This window comes from Salvelinus fontinalis, chromosome 2 (genome assembly GCF_029448725.1).
Source record: "Salvelinus fontinalis isolate EN_2023a chromosome 2, ASM2944872v1, whole genome shotgun sequence".
Lineage (NCBI taxonomy): Eukaryota > Metazoa > Chordata > Actinopteri > Salmoniformes > Salmonidae > Salvelinus > Salvelinus fontinalis.
The window spans coordinates 25,264,873-25,285,548 of NC_074666.1; the positions used below are offsets into that span (position 1 = coordinate 25,264,873).

General features: G+C 42.7%; 2 protein-coding genes across 2 annotated transcripts; both read right to left on the minus strand.

Moving 5' to 3' along the window:
- Positions 1-464: 464 nt before the first annotated feature.
- On the minus strand, positions 465-1,244 carry LOC129815254 (trace amine-associated receptor 13c-like). The gene has a single exon (XM_055868876.1). It carries the CDS (start codon positions 1,242-1,244, stop codon positions 465-467), a length of 780 nt encoding a protein of 259 aa, XP_055724851.1.
- Positions 1,245-10,680: 9,436 nt separating this feature from the next.
- LOC129866851 (trace amine-associated receptor 13c-like) lies at positions 10,681-18,244 on the minus strand. Its single transcript, XM_055939833.1, has 2 exons — positions 17,531-18,244; positions 10,681-10,719 (listed from the first exon to the last, which is right to left on the minus strand). The coding sequence occupies exons 1-2, from the start codon at positions 18,242-18,244 to the stop codon at positions 10,681-10,683; spliced, it is 753 nt and encodes a 250-aa protein (XP_055795808.1).
- Between the last annotated feature and the right edge of the window lie 2,432 nt (positions 18,245-20,676).

Consider the following 20,676-nt stretch of genomic DNA (forward strand, 5'->3'; position numbering starts at 1 on the left):
TTCTATCCCTCTCTCTCCCCCTCCCTCTCTCCCTCTCTCGCTCTCTCTCTATCGTTCCGTTCCTGCTCCCAGCTGTTCCTCATTCTCCTAACTACCTCATTTACTCTTTCACACCTGTCCCCTATTTTGCCCTCTGATTAGAGTCCCTATTTCTCCCTCTGTTTTCCGCTTCTGTCCTTGTCGGATCCTTGTTTGATGTTTGCTGTTCTGTGTCCTTGTTCCGCCCTGTCGTGTTTTTGCCTTCTTCAGATGCTGCGTGTGAGCAGGTGTCTATGTCAGCTACGACCTGTGCCTTCCCGAAGCGACCTGCAGTCAGTGGTCGCGTCTCCAGTCGTTCCTCTCTACTGACGAGAGGATTTCAGTTTTCCTGTTTTGTATTTACCTTAGACAGATCCAGGAGTATCGTTTTTGTTTAAGACTGGAATAAAGACTCTGTTTCTGTTAAGTCGCTTTTGGGTCCTCATTCACCAGCATAACATGAAAACTACAATAGATAGAGTTTTTGCTGCTTTTGTCTCAGTCTTATTCACCTGTACAGTTTTAACACCAGACTTGGTGGCAGCCTCTTTTGAAAATACCTTTCTGGCCTGTGATCTGGCGACCACAAATATTTTCAAATAAAGTGTTATAATAACTGAGCACGGGATAACACTTGAAAATAGAAGGTCAATGATGCTACTCCAGATAAATCCTTCAACAACAACACATTCTTCCAAACACTGTCTGGGTACATTTATATTAACATAATTATTTAAAATAAGAGCATTGTATATGATACAACTACACCAGGTAATTGATATACAACCAATTATTCTTGTTATTGTTATTTTTGAGTGGTACATCAAGGGATCACACACAGCAACATAGCGGTCAATAGATATCAATATCAAATTGCCCAGAGATAAAGAGAGACATAAATAATTGATATAGAGAGAAATCACACAGAAATATTTCCCATAAAACCAGCATGATTCCATTACTGTTACAGCCACTACTGGTATCACAATCAGTCCCACCAGGAGATCTGCCACAGCCAAAGAGAGGATGAGCAGGTTGGTTGGAGTGTGGAGCTTCTTGAAGTGAGAGACGGAGATGATCACCAGTACGTTCAAAAGTACTGTAACCGCTGAAATCAATGAGATGAAGATGTACAGTGTTATGTAAATAGATGTCGATAGCAAAGCCTTTCTGCAAGAAGAGTTTTGGTCTGGAAAACAGTATTGAGCATCTTCGTGTTCCTTCATCTGTAACGAAGGGTAAAAATGTTCCTGTTCCTGCTTGGTCCTGTGTGTGACACTGTCAGGTCAGCCTTCTGACAAACTCTGAGCTCTGCCTCTCTATTTATCCCAGAGTGACTGACAGACACTCCCCTCCTCAGAGTCTCTCTGCACACACACCACGAAAACAGAAACACGTGAGCACACCAATGCTCGAACGTTCTGATTAGCAAATCATTGGTGAATCCATGATGTGATGCATGACAGCATTGGATGTTGTTGTGTCCACACAGCCTGTCCTTCAGCCTTACTGACTCGTTTAGATTAAAGAGTTTAATAGTCACATGTACATGTAACGGATGTGAAATGGCTAGCTAGTTAGCGGGTACGCGCTAGTAGCATTTCAATCAGTTACGTCACTTGCTCTGAGACTTTAAGTAGGGTTTCCCCTTGCTCTGCAAGGGCCGCAGCTTTTGTGAAGCGATGGGTAACGCTGCTTCGTGGGTGACTGTTGTTGATGTGTGAAGAGGGTCCCTGGTACGCGCCCATGTCGGGGCGAGGGAACGACGTAAAGTTATACTGTTACATACAGGGTACAGTGAAATTATTGAGCTCCGAGCTCCAAAAATGCAGGACAAAGTTAAGTAAAACAATGTAAATAATAAAATATAATAATAAAAAATAAAAGTTGATATGTATGAACAGTACTTATTAACAACTGTAGCGATGATACATGTCCACTGGGATGGGGGCATGGTAAAATGTCTGTTGATGGCGGGGGGAACAGCAGAGGGGGTGGAGGAAGACTGGGGAGCAGAGGGGAGAGACAGGGGGAGAAGGTAGCTGACTAGTAGCGACTATTCAGCAGCCTGATGGTCTGTGTTTAGAAGATTTTTGCCAGTCTTACAGTTTTTGCATGGTACTTCTATACTGCCAGTGTCTGATTGATGGAAACAGGGAGAAAAGGCCATGGCTCTGGTACGGAGTGCCTGGCACGGAGTCCCTGGTGATCATCTTGGGCTTCATGCGACACATGGTGTTGTAGGTGTCTTGGATGGAAGGCAGTGTGCACCCAATTGTGCATTTGGCTGAGCGTACGATCGTCTGTATCGCCTGAGTGCACTTGCTGAAGAAGACACAATAGCAATTCTTCAACCTCAGGATTCTGAAGAAATCTGGCCTGTCCCAGAGGGCCCTCAGTTTTCTACAGGAGCACCAACGACAGCATACTGCATCCCAGCCTGGTACAGTTGTCTATGTGATTTGAATACTTTCAGAATATACTGTATGCACAAACAACTTTCAGAACAGACTGCATGAATCAGGCCTTCATGGTTGAATTGCTGCAAAGAAAGTACTGCTAAAGGACAACAATAATAAGAAGAGACTTGCTTGGGCCAAGAAACACGAGCAATGGACATTAGACCAGTGGAAATCTGTCCTGTGGTCTGATGAGTCCAAATTTGAGATTTTTGGTTCCAACCACCATGTCTTTGTGAGTCGCATAGTTTTATATAGCTGATACCAAGATTGCTTTGTCAGTCATTTCTAACCTTCCCATAAGCCACCTTGGTTATCTACACAGGATGGTGTTTTACTTAGTTTCCCAGATGACTGGAAGCTATATAAAAACTGTGCATTGTCTGTAAAGGCTAGGCTGCTCATCTCAACAGTCAAGACTGTTGGGCTGACTGGTTTCATTACTGCAATTATTAATCAAAATTAAATAAGATGATTGTTTGAAGAAATGACCAAGTCTCTCTCAGTACTGAATTTCCACGACAGATGTGTCACCGCTTTTCCCTGCTCACAAGAGCACAAGGAAGAGATGCATGCTCGAGAATGACCAGTTGGCGGGTGAATGGATCCCTTTTTGGAGGTCTGGGGATCATCTCATTCGCCACTCGACCTGTTGGTCTCCAACTGACACTGTGTGATTGGATACTTAGAGCTTGTGACTCTCCGATAAGTGTAACATCTCACTCATATCCGCATAGAACCGGGGCTGCGCACAACCGAGCTGTATTACAACCGGCCGTGATCGGGAGTCCCATAGGGCAGTGCACAATTGGCCCAATGTTATCCGGGTTAGTGGAGGGTTTTGCCAGAGGGGGGGGCTTAATTTGGCTCATCGAGCTCTAGCGACTCCTTGTGGTGGGCTGGGCGCCTGCAGGCTGACGTCGGTCGTCAGTTGAACGGTGTTTCCTCCAACACATTGGTCCGGCTGGCTTCTGAGTGAAGCGGGCGGGTGTTAAGAAGCGCGGGTTAGGAGAATGCATGACTTGACATGCACCTCCCGAGCCTGTTGGGGAGTTGCAGCAATGAGACAAAATCGAAATTGGGGAGAAAAAGGGGGTAAAATAAATACAATTAAAATAAGCACATTGTGTGCAGAATTCATTGATCTGTGGCTACTTTAAAAAATCTAAAATCTAAAATATATTTTAAAAAATGTAAACACTTTTTTGGTTACTACATGTTTCCATATGTGTTATTTCATTGCTTTGATGTCTTCATTATTATTCTACAATAATACAGTAAAAACAAAGAAAAACCCTTGAATGTCTCCAAACTTTGACTGGTATTGTAAGTGTGATGCACTTTGAGAAAAAATACTTTATATTGGATTTGTCCCTGTTGAAATTCAAGATGGGCTATGTGTCACGTTCCTGACCTGTTTTCTCTTGTTTTAGATGTCTTTATTGGTCAGGGCGTGAGTGTTGGGTGGGCAGTCTATGTTTTCTATTTCTATGTGGGGTTTTGTGTTCGGCCTGGTATGATTCTCAATTAGAGACAGGTGTGTATCGTTTGTCTCTGATTGAGAGTCATACTAAGGCAACCAGGGTTCACTGGTGTTTTGTGGGTGTTTGTTTCCTGTGTTAGCATTTGGGCCACACAGGACTGTTGCAGGTTAGTCACGTTTGTTGTTTTGTTAATTTGTAGTGTTTGTTGGTTTGCCATTAAAATCATGAATACCTCCTACTCCGCATCTTGGTCCGATCCATGCTCCTCCTCGTCTGAGGAGGAGAACGACATTGACAACCTTTACAGAAACACCCACCCAAACAGGATCAAGTGGAGTGGAGAAGGAAGGCAGGAACAACAACAATGGGGAAAAGAGGAATTGACTTGGGAGGAGATCCTAGACGGTAAAGGACCCTGGGCAGAGCCAGTGGAGTGTCGCCGCCCCAAAGCGGAGCTGGAGGCAGCGAAAGCGGAGAGGAGGTTTTATGAGGCTAAAGCAAGGCAGAGCGGCTGGAAGCCCGAGAGGCTCACCCAAAAATGTCTTGGGGGGGGGATAAAGGGGAGTATGGCGAAGCCGGGTTGGTTACCTGAGCCAACTCCCCGGGCTTACCGTGGAGTGAGAGGGCGTCGTGCTGGTCAGACACCGTGTTATGCGGTAAAGCGCACGGTGTCCCCAGTACGCGTGCTTAGCCCAGTGCGGGCTATTCCACCTTGCCGCACTGGGAGGGCTAGGTTGGGCATCGAGCCGGATGTCATGAAGCCGGCCCAACGTATCTGGCCTCCAGTACGTCTTCTCGGGCCGGCGTACATGGCACCAGCCTTACAGGTGGTGTACCCGGTTCGCCTGCATAGCCCAGTGCGGGCTATTCCACCTCGCCGCACTGGCAGGGCTACGGGGACCATTCAACCTGGTAAGGTTGGAGAGGCTCGGTGCTCAAGAGCGCGTGTCCTCCTTCACGGTCCGGTATATCCGGCGCCACCTTCCCGCCCCAGCCCAGTACCACCAGTGCCTACACCACGCACCAGGCTTCCAGTGCATCAACAGACCCCTGTTCCTCCTCCCCGCACTCGCCCTGAGGTGCGTGCCCTCAGCCCGGTACCTCCAGTTCCGGCACCACGCATCAGGCCTATAGTGCGTCTCAGCCGGCCAGAGTCTGCCGTCTGCCCAGCGGTGCCTGAACTGCCCGTCTGCCCAGCGGTGCCTGAACTGCCCGTCTGCCCAGCGGTGCCTGAACTGCCCGTCTGCCCAGCGGTGCCTGAACTGCCCGTCTGCCCAGCGGCGCCTGAACTGCCCGTCTGCCCAGCGCCGTCTGAACTGCCCGTCTGCCCAGCGCCGTCTGAGCCATCCGTCTGCCCAGCGCCGTCTGAGCCATCCGTCTGCCCAGCGCCGTCTGAGCCATCCGTCTGCCCAGCGCCGTCTGAGCCATCCGTCTGCCCAGCGCCGTCTGAGCCATCCGTCTGCCCAGCGCCGTCTGAGCCATCCGTCTGCCCAGCGCCGTCTGAGCCATCCGTCTGCCCAGCGCCGTCTGAGCCATCCGTCTGCCCAGCGCCGTCTGAGCCATCCGTCTGCCCAGCGCCGTCTGAGCCATCCGTCTGCCCAGCGCCGTCTGAGCCATCCGTCTGCCCAGCGCCGTCTGAGCCATCCGTCTGCCCAGCGCCGTCTGAGCCATCCGTCTGCCCAGCGCCGTCTGAGTCATCCGTCTGCCATGAGCCAGTAGAGCCGCCCGTCTGTCCCGAGCCAGTAGAGCCGTCCGTCAGTCAGGAGCCGCTAGAGCCGTCCGTCAGTCAGGAGCCGCCAGAGACGCCAGCCAGTCAGGAGCTGCCAGAGACGCCCGCCAGTCAGGAGCTGCCAGAGACGCCCGCCAGTCAGGAGCTGCCAGAGACGCCCGCCAGTCAGGAGCTGCCAGAGACGCCCGCCAGTCAGGAGCTGCCAGAGACGCCCGCTAGTCAGGAGCTGCCAGAGACGCCCGCCAGTCAGGAGCTGCCAGAGACGCCCGCCAGTCAGGAGCTGCCAGAGACGCCCGCCAGTCAGGAGCTGCCAGAGACGCCCGCCAGTCAGGAGCTGCCAGAGACGCCCGCCAGTCAGGAGCTGCCAGAGACGCCCGCCAGTCAGGAGCTGCCAGAGACGCCCGCCAGTCATGAGCTGCCCGCCAGTCATGAGCTGCCCTCCAGTCATGAGCTGCCCTCCAGTCATGAGCTGCCCTCCAGTCATGAGCTGCCCTCCAGTCATGAGCTGCCACTCAGTCCGGAGCTGCCACTCAGTCCGGAGCTGCCCCTTATCCCGGAGCAGCTGCCCCTTATCCCGGAGCAGCTGCCCCTTATCCCGGAGCTGCTGCCCCTTATCCCGGAGCTGCTGCCCCTTATCCCGGAGCTGCTGCCCCTTCTCCCGGAGCTGCTGCCCCTTCTCCCGGAGGTGCTGCCCCTTATCCCGGAGCTGCTGCCCCTTATCCCGGAGCTGCTGCCCCTTATCCCGGTGCTGGCCCTTATCCTGATGCTGCCCCTTCATTTAGGTGGGTTGAGTTGGAGGGTGGTCATTGGGAGGGGAATACGGAAGCGGGGAGTGACTATGGTGGGGTGGGGACCTCGCCCAGAGCCTGAGCCACCACCGTGGTCAGATGCCCACCCAGACCCTCCCCTAGACTTTGTGCTGGTGCGCCCGGAGTTCGCACCTTAAGGGGGGGATTCTGTCACGTTCCTGACCTGTTTTATATGTCTTTATTGGTCAGGGCGTGAGTGTTGGGTGGGCAGTCTATGTTTTATATTTCTATGTGGGGTTTTGTGTTCGGCCTGGTATGATTCTCAATTAGAGACAGGTGTGTATCGTTTGTCTCTGATTGAGAGTCATACTAAGGCAGCCAGGGTTCACTGGTGTTTTGTGGGTGTTTGTTTCCTGTGTTAGCGTTTGGGCCACACAGGACTGTTGCAGGTTAGTCACGTTTGTTATTTTGTTAATTTGTAGTGTTTGTTGGTTTGCCATTAAAATCATGAATACCTCCTACTCCGCATCTTGGTCCGATCCATGCTCCTCCTCGTCTGAGGAGGAGAACGACATTGACAACCTTTACACTATGCATATTTCTATACCTTCTCCATAGAATTCAGGCAGTTGATGACAATAAACCACATTGAATATTCCATTTTGGAGTTGTCCCTTTTGTTCATACACATACTGTATATTCCCTCTCATTGGCTAGAATGGTCTTACCTTCCATATTTGAGGACATGTATATCCATTGTTAAATAATCTTTTACCATCTCTGACGGTCATACGGGTGGTGTTGGTGGGGATACGTCAGGCGGTAAGGGCAGTGCTACGTGCTGTATCGCCACAGGCTGCAAGGGGCGGGGGGGGGGGTTGACATGAGTCTGGTTCCATCTCCACTCTGTAAGGCAAAGTGGTCTGGTCAATCCTGTCATAAGGTGGTAAATATGTTTGTGATCAGTAGAATTTAGAATTTGTCTAGTCACATGACTTCAAGATGTGTCATCAAATTAAGGAATGTGTTTTTCTTTATTTTCTATGACACTGGATGTTTGCAAGGTCAGAATGGAAGTGCAATTATGTTGTGGCAATAGATGCAAATGCAATGTTCCTCAATTCATGCCATTAAAGAAAGAGTGATTATAGGTTGTTAGTACATTATTGGTTTAAAACATCTTATGGCTGGGGGCAGTATTGAGTAGCTTGGATGAATAAGGTGCCCAGAGTAAACTGCCTGGTACTCAGGCCCAGAAGCTAAGATATGCATAGTATTAGTAGATTTGGATAGAAAACACGCTGATGTTTCTATAACTGTTTGAATGATGTCTGTGAGTATAACAGAACTCATATGGCAGGTAAAAACCTGTGAAAAATCCAACCAGGAAGTGGGACATCTGAAGTTTGTTGGTTTGCCTATCCAATATACAGTGTCTATGGGGTCATATTGCACTTTCTAAGGGTTCCACAAGATGTCAACAGTCTTTAGAACCTTGTTTGATGCTTCTACTGTGAAGGATGAGGGAATAAAAGCTGATTGAGTCAGGGGTCTGGCTCAATCAGGCGCGCCCCGTGAGTTAGCTGCGTTGCATTGCATTTCTACAGACAAAGGAATTCTCCGGTTGAAATATTATTGAAGATTTATGTTAAAAACATCCTAAAGATTGATTCTATACATCGTTTGACATGTTTCTACGAACTGTAATGGCATTTTTTGACTTTTCGCCTGGCCTGCGCGCCATGAATTTGGATGTTTTGACCTAAACACGCAAACACAAAGGAGGTATTTGGACATAAATTATGGACTTTATCGAACAAAACAAACATTTATTGTGGAACTGGGATTCCTGGGAGTGCATTCTGATGAAGATCATCAAAGGTAAATGAATATTTATAATGCTATTTCTGACTTCTGTTGACTCCACAACATGGCTTGTTTTTGCGTCTGAGCGCCGTACTCAGATTATTGCATTATTGCATTATTGCATTTTCCGTAAAGTTTTTTGGAAATCTGACACAGCGGTTGCATTAAGGAGATGTTTATCTAAAGTTCCATGTAAAACACTTGTATCTTTTATCAATGTTTATTATGAGTATTTCTGTAAATTGATGTGGCTCTCTGCAAAATCACTGGATGTTTTGGAGGCAAAACATTACTGAACATAACGCGCCAATGTAAAGTAAGATTTTTGGATATAAATATTAACTTTATCGAACAAAACATACATGTATTGTGTAACATGAAGTCCTATGAGTGTCATCTGATGAAGATCATCAAAGGTTAGTGATTCATTTTCTCTATATTTCTGCTTTTTGTGACTCCTTTCTGGCTGGAAAAATGGCTGTGTTTTTCTGTGACTAGGTACTGACCTAACATAATCAGATGGTGTGCTTTCATCGTAAACCCTTTTTGAAATCGGACACTGTGGTGGGATTAACAACAAGTTTATCTTTAAAATGGTATAAGATACTTGTATGTTTGAGGAATTTTAATTATGAGATTTCTGTTTGAGCTATTACACCATTGATCCTTTTTTAACCACTTTATAATGTAATAATCAACGAATAATGTAATAGTTATTATTCATTATTTAATTTTTTTATTTTGTTATACGTTGAGCATATATTTAATCCTACAGATCTGTCCATGCCTTAATGCCAAGGTTGGTGATTTAGTTCCACCTGCAGTTATGAAATCAAATCAAATCAAATGTATTTATATAGCCCATCTTACATCAGCTGATATATCAAAGTGCTGTACAGAAACCCAGCCTAAAACCCCTAACAGCAAGCAATGCAGGTGTAGAAGCACGGTGGCTAGGAAAAACTCCCTAGAAAGGCCAAAACCTAGGAAGAAACCTAGAGAGGAACCAGGCTATGAGGTGTGGCCAGTCCTCTTCTGGCCGTGCCGGGTGGAGATTATAACAGATCTTGGCCAAGATGTTCAAATGTTCATAAATGACCAGCGTGGTCAAATAATAATAATCACAGTAGTTGTCGAGGGTGCAACAAGTCAGCACCTCAGGAATAAATGTCAGTTGGCTTTTCATAGCCGATCATTGAGAGTATCTCTACCGCTCCTGCTGTCTCTAGAAATGTTTGCTCACGAGTATAATTAATTGGCTGACTCCTCCAGCTGACCTGAATAGACTTCTATTAATTTTCTTTAACCCTTATCAAGTCCCACCCAGTTGACTACTTAAAGATGGTGAATGTCCTGAATGGTGCTGCCGATGCCAAGACATGCTTTGGGCCAAGATGGCCCTCTATCCACCTTGATAATCAGCTCAGACACCTGAGTTCCAGAAAACAGAGGGGGCAACAAGCTAGCGGTCATAGGATACAAAATGAACAGTGAATGATTACAGCCAGCCCTCCCATAAAATACCACACTGAAGTTCTCCAGACTTTCAATAATTGAATTAACAAAACAAGATTTCGAAAGATGGCCCTGCGAGACTCCAGGAGTCGTCATGAACATGTCAATATGTCATGGAATATGTGCAAAGGGAAATTGAAAGTCAAGAAGTTGATAAGATGGTATAACGTTATGGTGTGTGCTCTTATGGCATTCCATAAGAACATTCCATAGACTTGTAAAATTGTCCATTTGAACTAAATTATGAAATAATTCCTCAAGTTGAGGGAGACAGTTACATCATAGGAACAAATAATATTTGACAGACATCATTCTGCGATGTTCTGGTTTGTTGTTGTTCTCTCAGATTCCAGAGGGTCCTGCAAGACTCTGTAATAATAACACATAGCACTCAACCAATTAAACGTGTCAAGCACGCACGCACAAACACACACACAGACACAATTTCACCTCTGTAGACCTCATGAATTCCAAAGAGCATATTACACCAACAACCTGTGCTCTGTGACTGATGTCACTATGACCATAGCATCTCTACTGGGTAAGTGAACAACTCCTTAATGAAGTTCGCTTGACTTTAAGTTTCTCACACCAGAGGATAATGGTATAATCTGTATGGAAGTCTCTGGCATAATGAGGTCCAAAACTCACAGGAATTATTCCAATTAAAGGTGTTGGAGACAAACACATGCTATACTCCAAGGCATAAACATTCAGAGTTAACCTGACAATGAACCCTTTGTAGTGTAATTTGTGTGCATGCACAAGAGTACAACTTTCATTAGGACACTCTCAGTCTGGCTTAGTACAACCCTTACCCCTAAAAAAAGTCTGCACAGGTCAAGAATCCCACCTTTGAATCATGCCTCTGTCACAGCTGGGATCTGAACCTTGGTCTCCTGCATGGAAAATGAACATCTTAGCCATTAGGCCTAGAGTAAATTTCCTCTTGGACCAAAGGTGCCACTGATTTTGAAACCACATGCAGGGATACCTCATCACCATCACGAGAGTGTGAATCTTACTCAACTCTGCTTAACCTCCCCCTTATAGAGGTTTACAAAATCAGGTAACTTTCCCGAATATTCCAGGTTTTCCAGCAATCCTGTTTGGATAATTGTGGAAGATCCTGCTTATTCCCTCCTGATTTCTGGAATTTTCCTACCAGGTATTCTGGAAAACCAGGGGATTTTGTGAAAGGTAACAGATTTTTGCAACCCTACCCTTACCTCACTCAAGTCTCAATCATACACGCCTCTCTATAGTTACTTTATTTAATAATAGGGTTTTTTCATTTCATGGATCATTGTTTATCAACACAGCTAAATAATGATCCACGATCGTCACTGCTAAATTATTATACAGGGTCAACACAGATATATTACCATACAGAATCAAGACAACTAAATGATGAACCAGGCTCAACACAGCTAAATTACAATCTACTATCAATATAGACACATCTTATATGCCAACTGCTTGTTTCAGAAATGTTGCATTGAATTTAAAATTAAAGTCAGGCCTCTGATAAGACCTTCCTAAGATGTGAACTGAAAAGAAGAGGTGTGGCACTATACAACAATGATACTGTAACAGCAACTTATTTATCTATCACCTTCTCCGAAGGACCCATTGTTTCTATGATAAATAGTCGGGCAACAAGTAAGTGTTCAATAGTTTAATCCGTCCAAGTAGCAGCGACACAAACTTTAGTGGCACAACACGTTCCAACTCCATCCCTTTACTTCTCTGTCACTCAGTCATCTCTCACGTGAATCCCTCCTCAAGTGCAGGTGATTCTGGGTACAGTATTCTCCGAAAATGGCCCAACAAGATTGCTATGGCGATGCCATAATGAAAGTCACAGATTACAAACCATACATTTCTGATTACAAAACATAGGCATTTTATTGCAAAAGAAGAGCTATTGTCCCCCCCCCAACAAAACCAAATGTTCCTGTTTCTATTATCTAAACAGAAGCAGCTAGACTGTGCTGGAGAAATAACTATCTACTTGGCAAAATGTAAACAACATATAAAAACAATAGCAGTAACATACACATTACAACAATAATAAAATTGTATGCAAGAACAGCACAAACTCTAGTGGATTATGTGCTGTGTAGCCTTATTTAGAATGGTGAAGACATAGGAGATGTTGTACCCACTGTGACTATTAAAACCTACCCTAACCAAAAACCGTGGGTAGATGGCAGAATTCGCACAAAACTGAAAGGGCAAACCACCACTGCATTTAACCATGGCAAGGTGACTGGGAGTATGGCAGAATACAAACAGTGTAGATATTCCCTCCGCAAGGCAATCAAACAGGCAAAACATCAGTACAGAGACAAAGTGGAGTCGCAATTCAATGGATATCATAAGGTGAATGCACCAATCTATAAGTCGCTCTGGATAAGAGCGTCTGCTAAATTACTTAAATGTAATGTAATGTAAATGTTCAATCACAAGACATATGTGGCAGGGTCTACATACAATCACAGTCTACAAAAGGAAAACTAGCCACGTCTTGCTTCCAGACAAGCTAAACACCGTCTTCGCCCACTTTGCGGATAACACAATGCCACCGATGCGGCCCGCTACCAAGGACTGAGGATCAAAGGCCCATATCAGCTTTAAATAGCTGACAAAAGCCAGACCCTCTTACCCACAGAAGAGGGGAAGGGGGGGTGGGCTGGTTTTTACACCTTAATACTCGGTTGTAAATTAGACAGGCGGTGAATCTCACCCTTTTCTCGAAGGCTTGGGTCCAACAGAGATACCAGAAGAAGACCTTCAACACGTAAATACATGTATTTCTTCTTACCTTTACCTTGGGGCAAGGTATTAGGGTTACTGTGAAAGTAGTTCCCAAAAGTATCCAAGTGTTACTTCTCTTTCTCTCTCGCTTTCTATCTCTCCCTTGAACTCTCCATCTTGTGTAACAAGTGTCATACTGTGTTAGTCCGCTAGGGATCTGTTGTCATCATATTAAGTTTCTAACCAATAACCTATACCGTGTGTGTGTACCCTGTGTTATCATTTAGTGTGTTCATAAATAAATAATCAAAATCAATTTGTGTGGTATGGAACGATCAGTAAGACTTGGGTTTGTGCAGATCGAAGAAGTATGCGACGTTCAGAATAAGACTGATATGAGGTAATTGATTAATAAGTGACTGTTATCGATATACAGTTGAAGTCGGAAGTTTACATACACTTAGGTTGGAGTCATTAAAACTCGCTTTCAACCACTCCACAAATTTCTTGTTAACTTCTTATGGCTGCAGGGGCAGTATTGAGTAGCTTGGATGAAAAGGTGCCCAGAGGTGCCCAGAGTAAATTGCCTGCTCCTCAGTCCCAGTTGCTAAGATATGCATAATATTATTAGTATTGGATAGAAAACACTCTGACGTTTCTAAAACTGTTTGAATGATTTCTGTGAGTATAACAGAACTCATATGGCAGGCAAAAACCTGAGAAATAAATCCAAGCAAATCTGAGGTTTGTAGGTTTTCAACTCATCGCCTTGAATGGGTCAGTTTGCACTTCCTACGGCTTCCGCTAGATGTCAACAGTCTTTAGAACCTTGTCTGATGCTTCTACTGTGAAGTGGGGCCGAAGGAGACGGGAATGAGTAAGGTCTGCCATGAGCTGACCATGCTCTGTGTCACGCCCTGGCCTTAGTATTCTTTGTTTTCTTTATGTTTTTTAGTTCGGTCAGGGTGTGACATGGGGAATGTATGTGTTTTGTAGTGTCTAGGGGTGTTATATGTGTATGGGGCAGAGTAGAGTGTAGTTGTCTAGTTATGTCTACGGCTGCCTAGATTGGTTCTCAATCAGAGACAGCTGTCATTCATTGTCTCTGATTGGGAGCCATATTTAAGGCAGCCATAGGCAGTAGGCTTTTGTGGGTAGTTGTCTATGTTGTATGTTTGTAGCTTGTGTTTGCACTTACGTCTTTAGCTTCACGATCGTTTGTTTTGTTTTGTTTTTGTAATAGTGTTCGTTGCGTGTTTTTCCCTTCTCTAAAAATAAAGAGATGTATTTTGCACACGCTGCGCCTTGGTCCACTCTCTCTCAGCAAGACGATCGTGACACTGACAATTCTGACATTTCATCTGCTTTTAGTGAACGCGCTTCGTGACTTTGGATTTGTTTACCAAACACGCTAACAAAAGTAGCTATTTAGACATAAATGATGGACATTACCCGAACAAAACGAACATTTATTGTGGAAGTGGGAGTCCTGGGAGTGCATTCCGACGAAGATCAGCAAAGGTAAGTGAAGATTTATAATGCTATTTATGACTTTTGTTGACTCCTGTTGATGGAATTTATATGTTTAAATGAATTATTAGAATGTTCCACCCTGAAACCATATAATTGTATGAAACTGATTAGAATCATAAAATTATTATTAATGATGTGTGTAGTTTTAGTCAGTAAAATTAGATATCTTTACAATATGTCTCTATAGTATCTTAAACACAGACTGTCTGAGCAAGATTTGGTGCCGACATTGGCTAGGGGCCACCGAGAGATTTGGGAGAGGACGGGAGTGCTTTTCACGGTCCCTAATCTTTGTCGGCTGGGTATTGATACAGTAGGTGCGTAGGATACCTACTGTTGGTGTGTATGTATGTGCGTATGATACTGTTTGTGTGGCAGTATGTGCGCTGCTATAAAATGGATGTCTTTGTATTGTGGACTTCAGAACGTTCTCGTGAATAAACTGTACTTACCTTTTGCATAAGCTGAGTCTTTCACTAATTATTATTAAACCTTTCACTAATTATTATTAAGCTATTGAGTGATTGTTATTATCATTGGGATTGAAAATTCTCCTGACACTCCACAATTTGGCGGGTAACTGTATGGCTTCCTTTTGTGGCCGAACGCTGTTCTCAGATTATTGAATATTGTGCTTTTGCCGTAAAGCTTTTTTGAAATCTGACACAGCGGTTGCATTAAGATCAAGTTTATCTTTAATTCTATGTAAAATCTTTCATCAAAGTTTATGATGAGTATTTCTGTTATTTGAGTATTTTATTTTATTTTTTATTTTTTTATGTCCCCATTGGGACACAAAGGGGTGACGTTAAACAACATATGAAATGATTCATGAAGTCCTCAAAATGTACTTTACTTTTACAGTACTTAAATACCTTACATGTCTGGACAGGAGTTGGCACCTCTCAGTTTTGAACCGTTTCGTTAATAAACCCATTTACCAGGATCTGGTACCTCGCAGGCATGAAAAATAATTGTCACTGTTTACAATGGAAAAATTCTACAACAAAAAAAGCAATCAGAGTTCAAGGATTTGATTTGTGTTGGGCAGGATCAGGTTCATGGTTTGCGCAACATTGTAGCCTATATAGACTAACACATGGCCATTGTTGTGGTGAGAGAGAGTAGCCGGTCTATATCTCTCACATACAGTGCATTCAGAAAGTATTCAGACCCCTTGAATTTTTTTCCATTTTGTTACGTTACAGCCTTATTCTAAAATGGATTAAATAAATGTTTTTCCTCATTAATCTACACACAATACCGAATAATGACAAAGCAAAAGCAGGTTTTTAGAAAATTTTCCAAAGTATTAAAAATCTTATTTTTAAATAAGGTTTGCTTGAAATGTAGCTCAGGTGCATCCTGTTTCCATTGATCATCTTTCAGATGTTTCTACAACTTGATTGGAGTCCACCTGTGGTAAATTCAATTGATTGGATATGATTTGGAAAGGCACAAACCTGTCTATAAAAAGTCCAACAATTGACAGTGCATGTCAGAGCAAAAACCAAGCCATGAGTGGGAATTGTCCTAGTGTGCCGAGACAGCAATGTGTCGTGGCACAGATCTGGGGAAAGGTACCAAAACATTTCTGCAGCATTGAAGGTCCCCAAAAACACAGTGGCCTCCATCATTCTTAAATTCAATAAGTTTTGAACCACCAATACTCTTACTAGAGCTGGCTTCCTGGCAAAACTGAGCAATCGAGGGAGAAGGGCCTTGATCAGGGAGGTGACCAAGAGTGGCCAGACGGAAGCCGCTCCTCAGTAAACGGCACATGGCAGCCCGCTTGGAGATTGTCAAAAGGCACCTAAGGGACTCTCAGACCATGAAAAACAAAATGATCTGATCTGGTGAAACCAAGATTGAACTCTTCGACCTGAATGCCAAGCGTCACGCCTGGAGGAAACCTGGCACCATCCCTATGGTGAAGCATGGTGGTGGTAGCATCATGCTGTGGGGATGTTTTTCAGTGTCAGGGACTGGGAGACTAGTCAGGATTGAGGGAAAGATAAACAGAGCAAAGTACAGAGAAATGTCTAACTGAACTGAATTATGAAACATACTTCTTCAAGTTAAGGGAGACTTTGATTCAGTTATATCATGGGGACAAATACTATTTGTCAGACATCAGAACAACCACACTGTACTCTGAACCAATCACCCTAATTAAAAAAAGACTAAGAAATGTGATTTCCAGTTCAGTTACATCAATCAATTATATGAAAAGCATTTCAGTGATTACCTTATAAAATAACATTTCACACCAAAAAAGATATATTTTGAATAATTCACTATAACCCATTTAATCAAGGTAGCCCTCCTCAACAGCTTCAACAGTATCTCCCAAACCCTTGGCACTAGGAACATTTATAATGCAAGTCTAACTACTGTACTGTGACATTTAACATACCTTGCACAAAATCCTGTCATTGTGTAAATCTTTATTTTGGGGCATTATTATTTATGTCATGTTTGCATGTAGTTAAATTTTACCATCACATTCTTACACAATACACCATTGAGTTAGACCTGGACGTTATCTTATATCATGCAGTATTGTACAGGTAACTGACAAAATAATGGAAACACTCCAGTAAATGAGGTATAGAGTTCCAGATTCTACAAGAGTGCCAAGGTGAATTGAAGTTGTTCTGGTTAGTGGTGTCCAAACGGCCTATTAAGGTGCCTATTAATATGTAATTCATATTTACTTGGGCAGTTATATTTGCATTTCAACTTCACTACACTTGTTGAAGACGTTGTGTTGCCAATGAGCCACTAGATGGTGGTGTTCAACAACATTAAGAATGATTAATGAAGTCCTCAAAATGTACATAACTTTTACAGTACTGACATACTATGTATCATTAAATGACATGGAACAACCACAGACTTTGGTCTTTGGAATGTACAACCCAAAATTACTATGTCTTTATAACAAGTTTATGCCTTCCCCAATTAACAACTCATTCCTGTCCAATCCTGCCAAATCATTCTATCATTCTATTCTAAATCACAACACAATCTGAATCAACACCAAACGTGTCTATGATGACAACAAAAAATGGAGAAAAGTCATGTCAGTGTATTGTTACATGAATTAAGCAATTACAACAACAGCATAGTTTCAAATAACAATATCAAATCTGTTTGTCAAATTTAGGAATAAAAACAGAATTATGAATGCCTTAACTTCAGAGTTAAAATATGTTTAGCTGTGACTTTGAACCATGGATAATAGAAAGCATAAATTATTGGATTAGTTAAGGAATTAAGAAATGGCAGAAAGCTTAAGTAAAGTGATAATTGGTGAGAAAAAAACTGGATAAAATAAATTGGAATCCAACAAGTGAAATAGGTGAAAACTACAATAGATAGAGTTTTTGCTGCTTTTCTCTCAGTCTTATTCACCTGTACAGTTTTAACACCAGACTTGGTGGCAGCCTCTTTTGAAAATACCTTTCTGGCCTGTGATCTGGCAACCAAAAATATTTTCAAATAAAGTGTTATAATAATAGAGCACGGGACAATCATTGTAATTACAAGGTCAATGATGCTAATCCATTTAAAATCTTCAACAAAAAAACATTCTTCAAAACACCTTTTAGGTAATTCTACATTTACAATTATTTTTATAAAAGCTGCATTGTATATGATACAACAAAACCATATAATGGATATAGAACATGTAATTCTTGTTATTGTTATTTTAGAGTGGTAAAATAAGGGATCACACACAGCAACATAGCGGTCAATAGATATCAATAGCAAATTGCAGAGAGATATGGATAGAACGAAAAAACTGATGAAGACATAAAACACACAGAAATATTTCCACAAAAACCAACATGATTCCATTATTGCTACGGTCCCTGCTGGTATCACAATCAGTCCCACCAGCAGATCTGCCACAGCCAGAGAAAGGATGAGCAGGTTGGTTGGAGTGTGGAGCTGCTTGAAGTGAGAGACGGAGATGATCACCAGTACGTTCAAAAAGACTGTAACTGCTGCAATCGATAAGAAGAATATGTACAGTGTTATGTAAATCGATGTTGATAGCAAAACCTTTCTGCAAGAAGAGTTATGTCCTGGAAAACAGTATTGAGCATCTTCGTGTTCCTCCATTTGTAATAAAGGATAAAAATGCTGAGGTCCTGCTCTTGCTTAGTCCTATGTGTGACTGTCAGGTCAGCCTTCTGTGACTGACAAACTCTGAGCTCTGCCTCTCTATTTATCCCTGAGTGACAAACATACCCCCCCCCCTCCTCAGAGTATCTCTGCACACACAAACACCACCAAAGCATACAGTGTTAGGAAATGTAAAACTTGCATTTGAGGTTTGAAAATGCTTCTGAAGTTTGTAATTTGTAATTACAAATGGCTGATGCTCCAGATACTCAACTAGTCTAAAGAAGGCCAGTTTTATTGCTTCTTTAATCAGAACAACAGTTTTGAGCTGTGCTAACATCATTGCAAAAGGGTTTTCTAATGATCAATTAGCCTTTTAAAATGATAAACTTTGATTAGCTAACACAACTTGCCATTGGAACACAGGAGAGATGGTTGCTGATAATTGGCCTCCGTACACCTATGTAGATATTCCATTAAAAATCAGCCATTTCCAGCTACAATAGTCATTTACAACATTAACAATGTCTACACTGTATTTCTGATCAATTTGATCTTATTTTAATGGACAAAGAATGTGATTTTCTTTCAAAAATGAGGACATTTCTAAATGACCCCAAACTTCTGAATGGTAGTGTATATTTGGGTGCTAGAGGCGTCACTGGCCCAGCATCGTTCGTGTTAGTGTTTGGCCGGGTTAGGCCGTCATTGTAAATAAGAATTTGTTCTTAACTGACTTGTCTTGTTAAATAAAGGTTAAATAAATAAACAGTGTTGGAAAAAGTACTCAATTGCCATACTTGGGTAAAAGTAAAAATACCTTGATAAAAATGACTCACCTAAAATTGAAAGTCACCCGGTAAAATACTACTTGAGTCAAAGAAAATATATATTTGGTTTTAAATATACTTAAGTATCAGAAGTAAATGCAATTGCACAAATATACTGAAGTAAAAGTGTAAATATCTTCAAATTCCCTATATTAACGAAATCCAAACGGCACCATGTTCTTGTTTTTTGTTATTGACGGATAGCCAGGGGCACACACAAACACTCAGACATAATTTACAACCAAAGCATTTTTGTTTAGTGAGTCCGCCAGATCAGAGGCAGTAGAGATGACCAGGGATGTTCTCTTGATAAGTGTGTGAATTGGACCATTTTCCTGTCAAAATGTAACAAGTACTTTTGGGTGTCAGGGAAAATGTTTGGAGTAAAAAAGTACATACTTTTCTTTAGGAATGTAATGAATAAATAGTAAAATACAGATACCCCCAAAAAACTACTTTAGTAGTACTTTAAAGTATTTTTACTTAAGTACTTTACACCACTGTAAAAAAAAAAAAAATGTTTTAAATATATTATTGAATTGGGTCGTCAGATGCATGGGGGGTCTTGTTTGTAATTTGTGATCTTCTGAAGGCCCTTCCGTACAGATGAGCAGTTGTTGGTGGAGAATTGTTTTTCTAGCAGCTCCTTATATTGTCGTTTGGCTTCCATTATGTTAGTTCAGTAGGTGTTTTGCCACCATGTATTGGTCATTGTTGCCGCTCCTATGTGCCCCTTACTTGGCAGAGTGAAGGCCTCTCACCTCTGCATTGAACCAGGATTAATGATTGTTGAATGTGACAAAAGTGCTGGTTGGAATGCAGTTTTCCTCGCAGACACTGATGTAAGATGTTTCACTGTCTGTGTAGTCATGTATGTTGGTATTGTCTTCTTTGAAAATGTCCTAATCGTTGGAGTCCAGGCAGTCCTCTAAAACCTCGTGGCTGACATCTTTGTAGGGATTTTCACCTAAACAGTATTTGCTATGCCCAGCTAAAAGACAGTATAATGAGGGCCATGAAGATTAGGCTAGTAAACCTTTATATCCACGTAAAGGTGGAGAACTGTAGAATATAGTGGACTGGTCCATATTTGTGTGCTACTTACTGAATTGTCACAGCACAGGCTCAAATACATCACACTCATCTGGTATTGTTTTTTCATCTGGCTGTTCACCCTTTGAATCCTTTAAAAATATATTGTTTCAAACAGAGGGTTCAGGGTTATTTGTCTTATTATGAAGTTATGTGGAGCAATTGTAAAATGAAAAACAACATCCTTGTATTTTCAGGCACTAGTTTCATGACTTTCGCTGTAGTGTTTACCCCCGCTGTCGGACACGGACAGCTCCCAAGAGCCAGGCACTTATTTTGGTACAACTTGTGTCCATCTAAGATAAACACACACATCTTTATTGAAAATGTTTTTGCATTTGACATTTTAAGACGTGTAGCGGGATTCCCTCGCTCGAGACGCATTCAATAGTACAGTTCACTCTGCATTACACGGAAGTCAAGCTTATGAAACAAGCTGGTATACTACCGCTTACATCCATCGGATTGGAAGCAGCAAACTGAATCCAGCCATATGTCAAACATATG

Coding starts and splice junctions, on each gene's coding strand:
- LOC129815254 (XM_055868876.1), bottom strand. CDS start 1,244: ATGAAGGAACACGAAGATGCTCAATACTGTTTTCCAGACCAAAACTCT.
- LOC129866851 (XM_055939833.1), bottom strand. CDS start 18,244: ATGGAGGAACACGAAGATGCTCAATACTGTTTTCCAGGACATAACTCT. Junction 10,720..17,530: donor CTGGTGTTAAAACTGTACAG/GTGAATAAGACT, acceptor TTTTCCATGCAG/GAGACCAAGGTTCAGATCCC.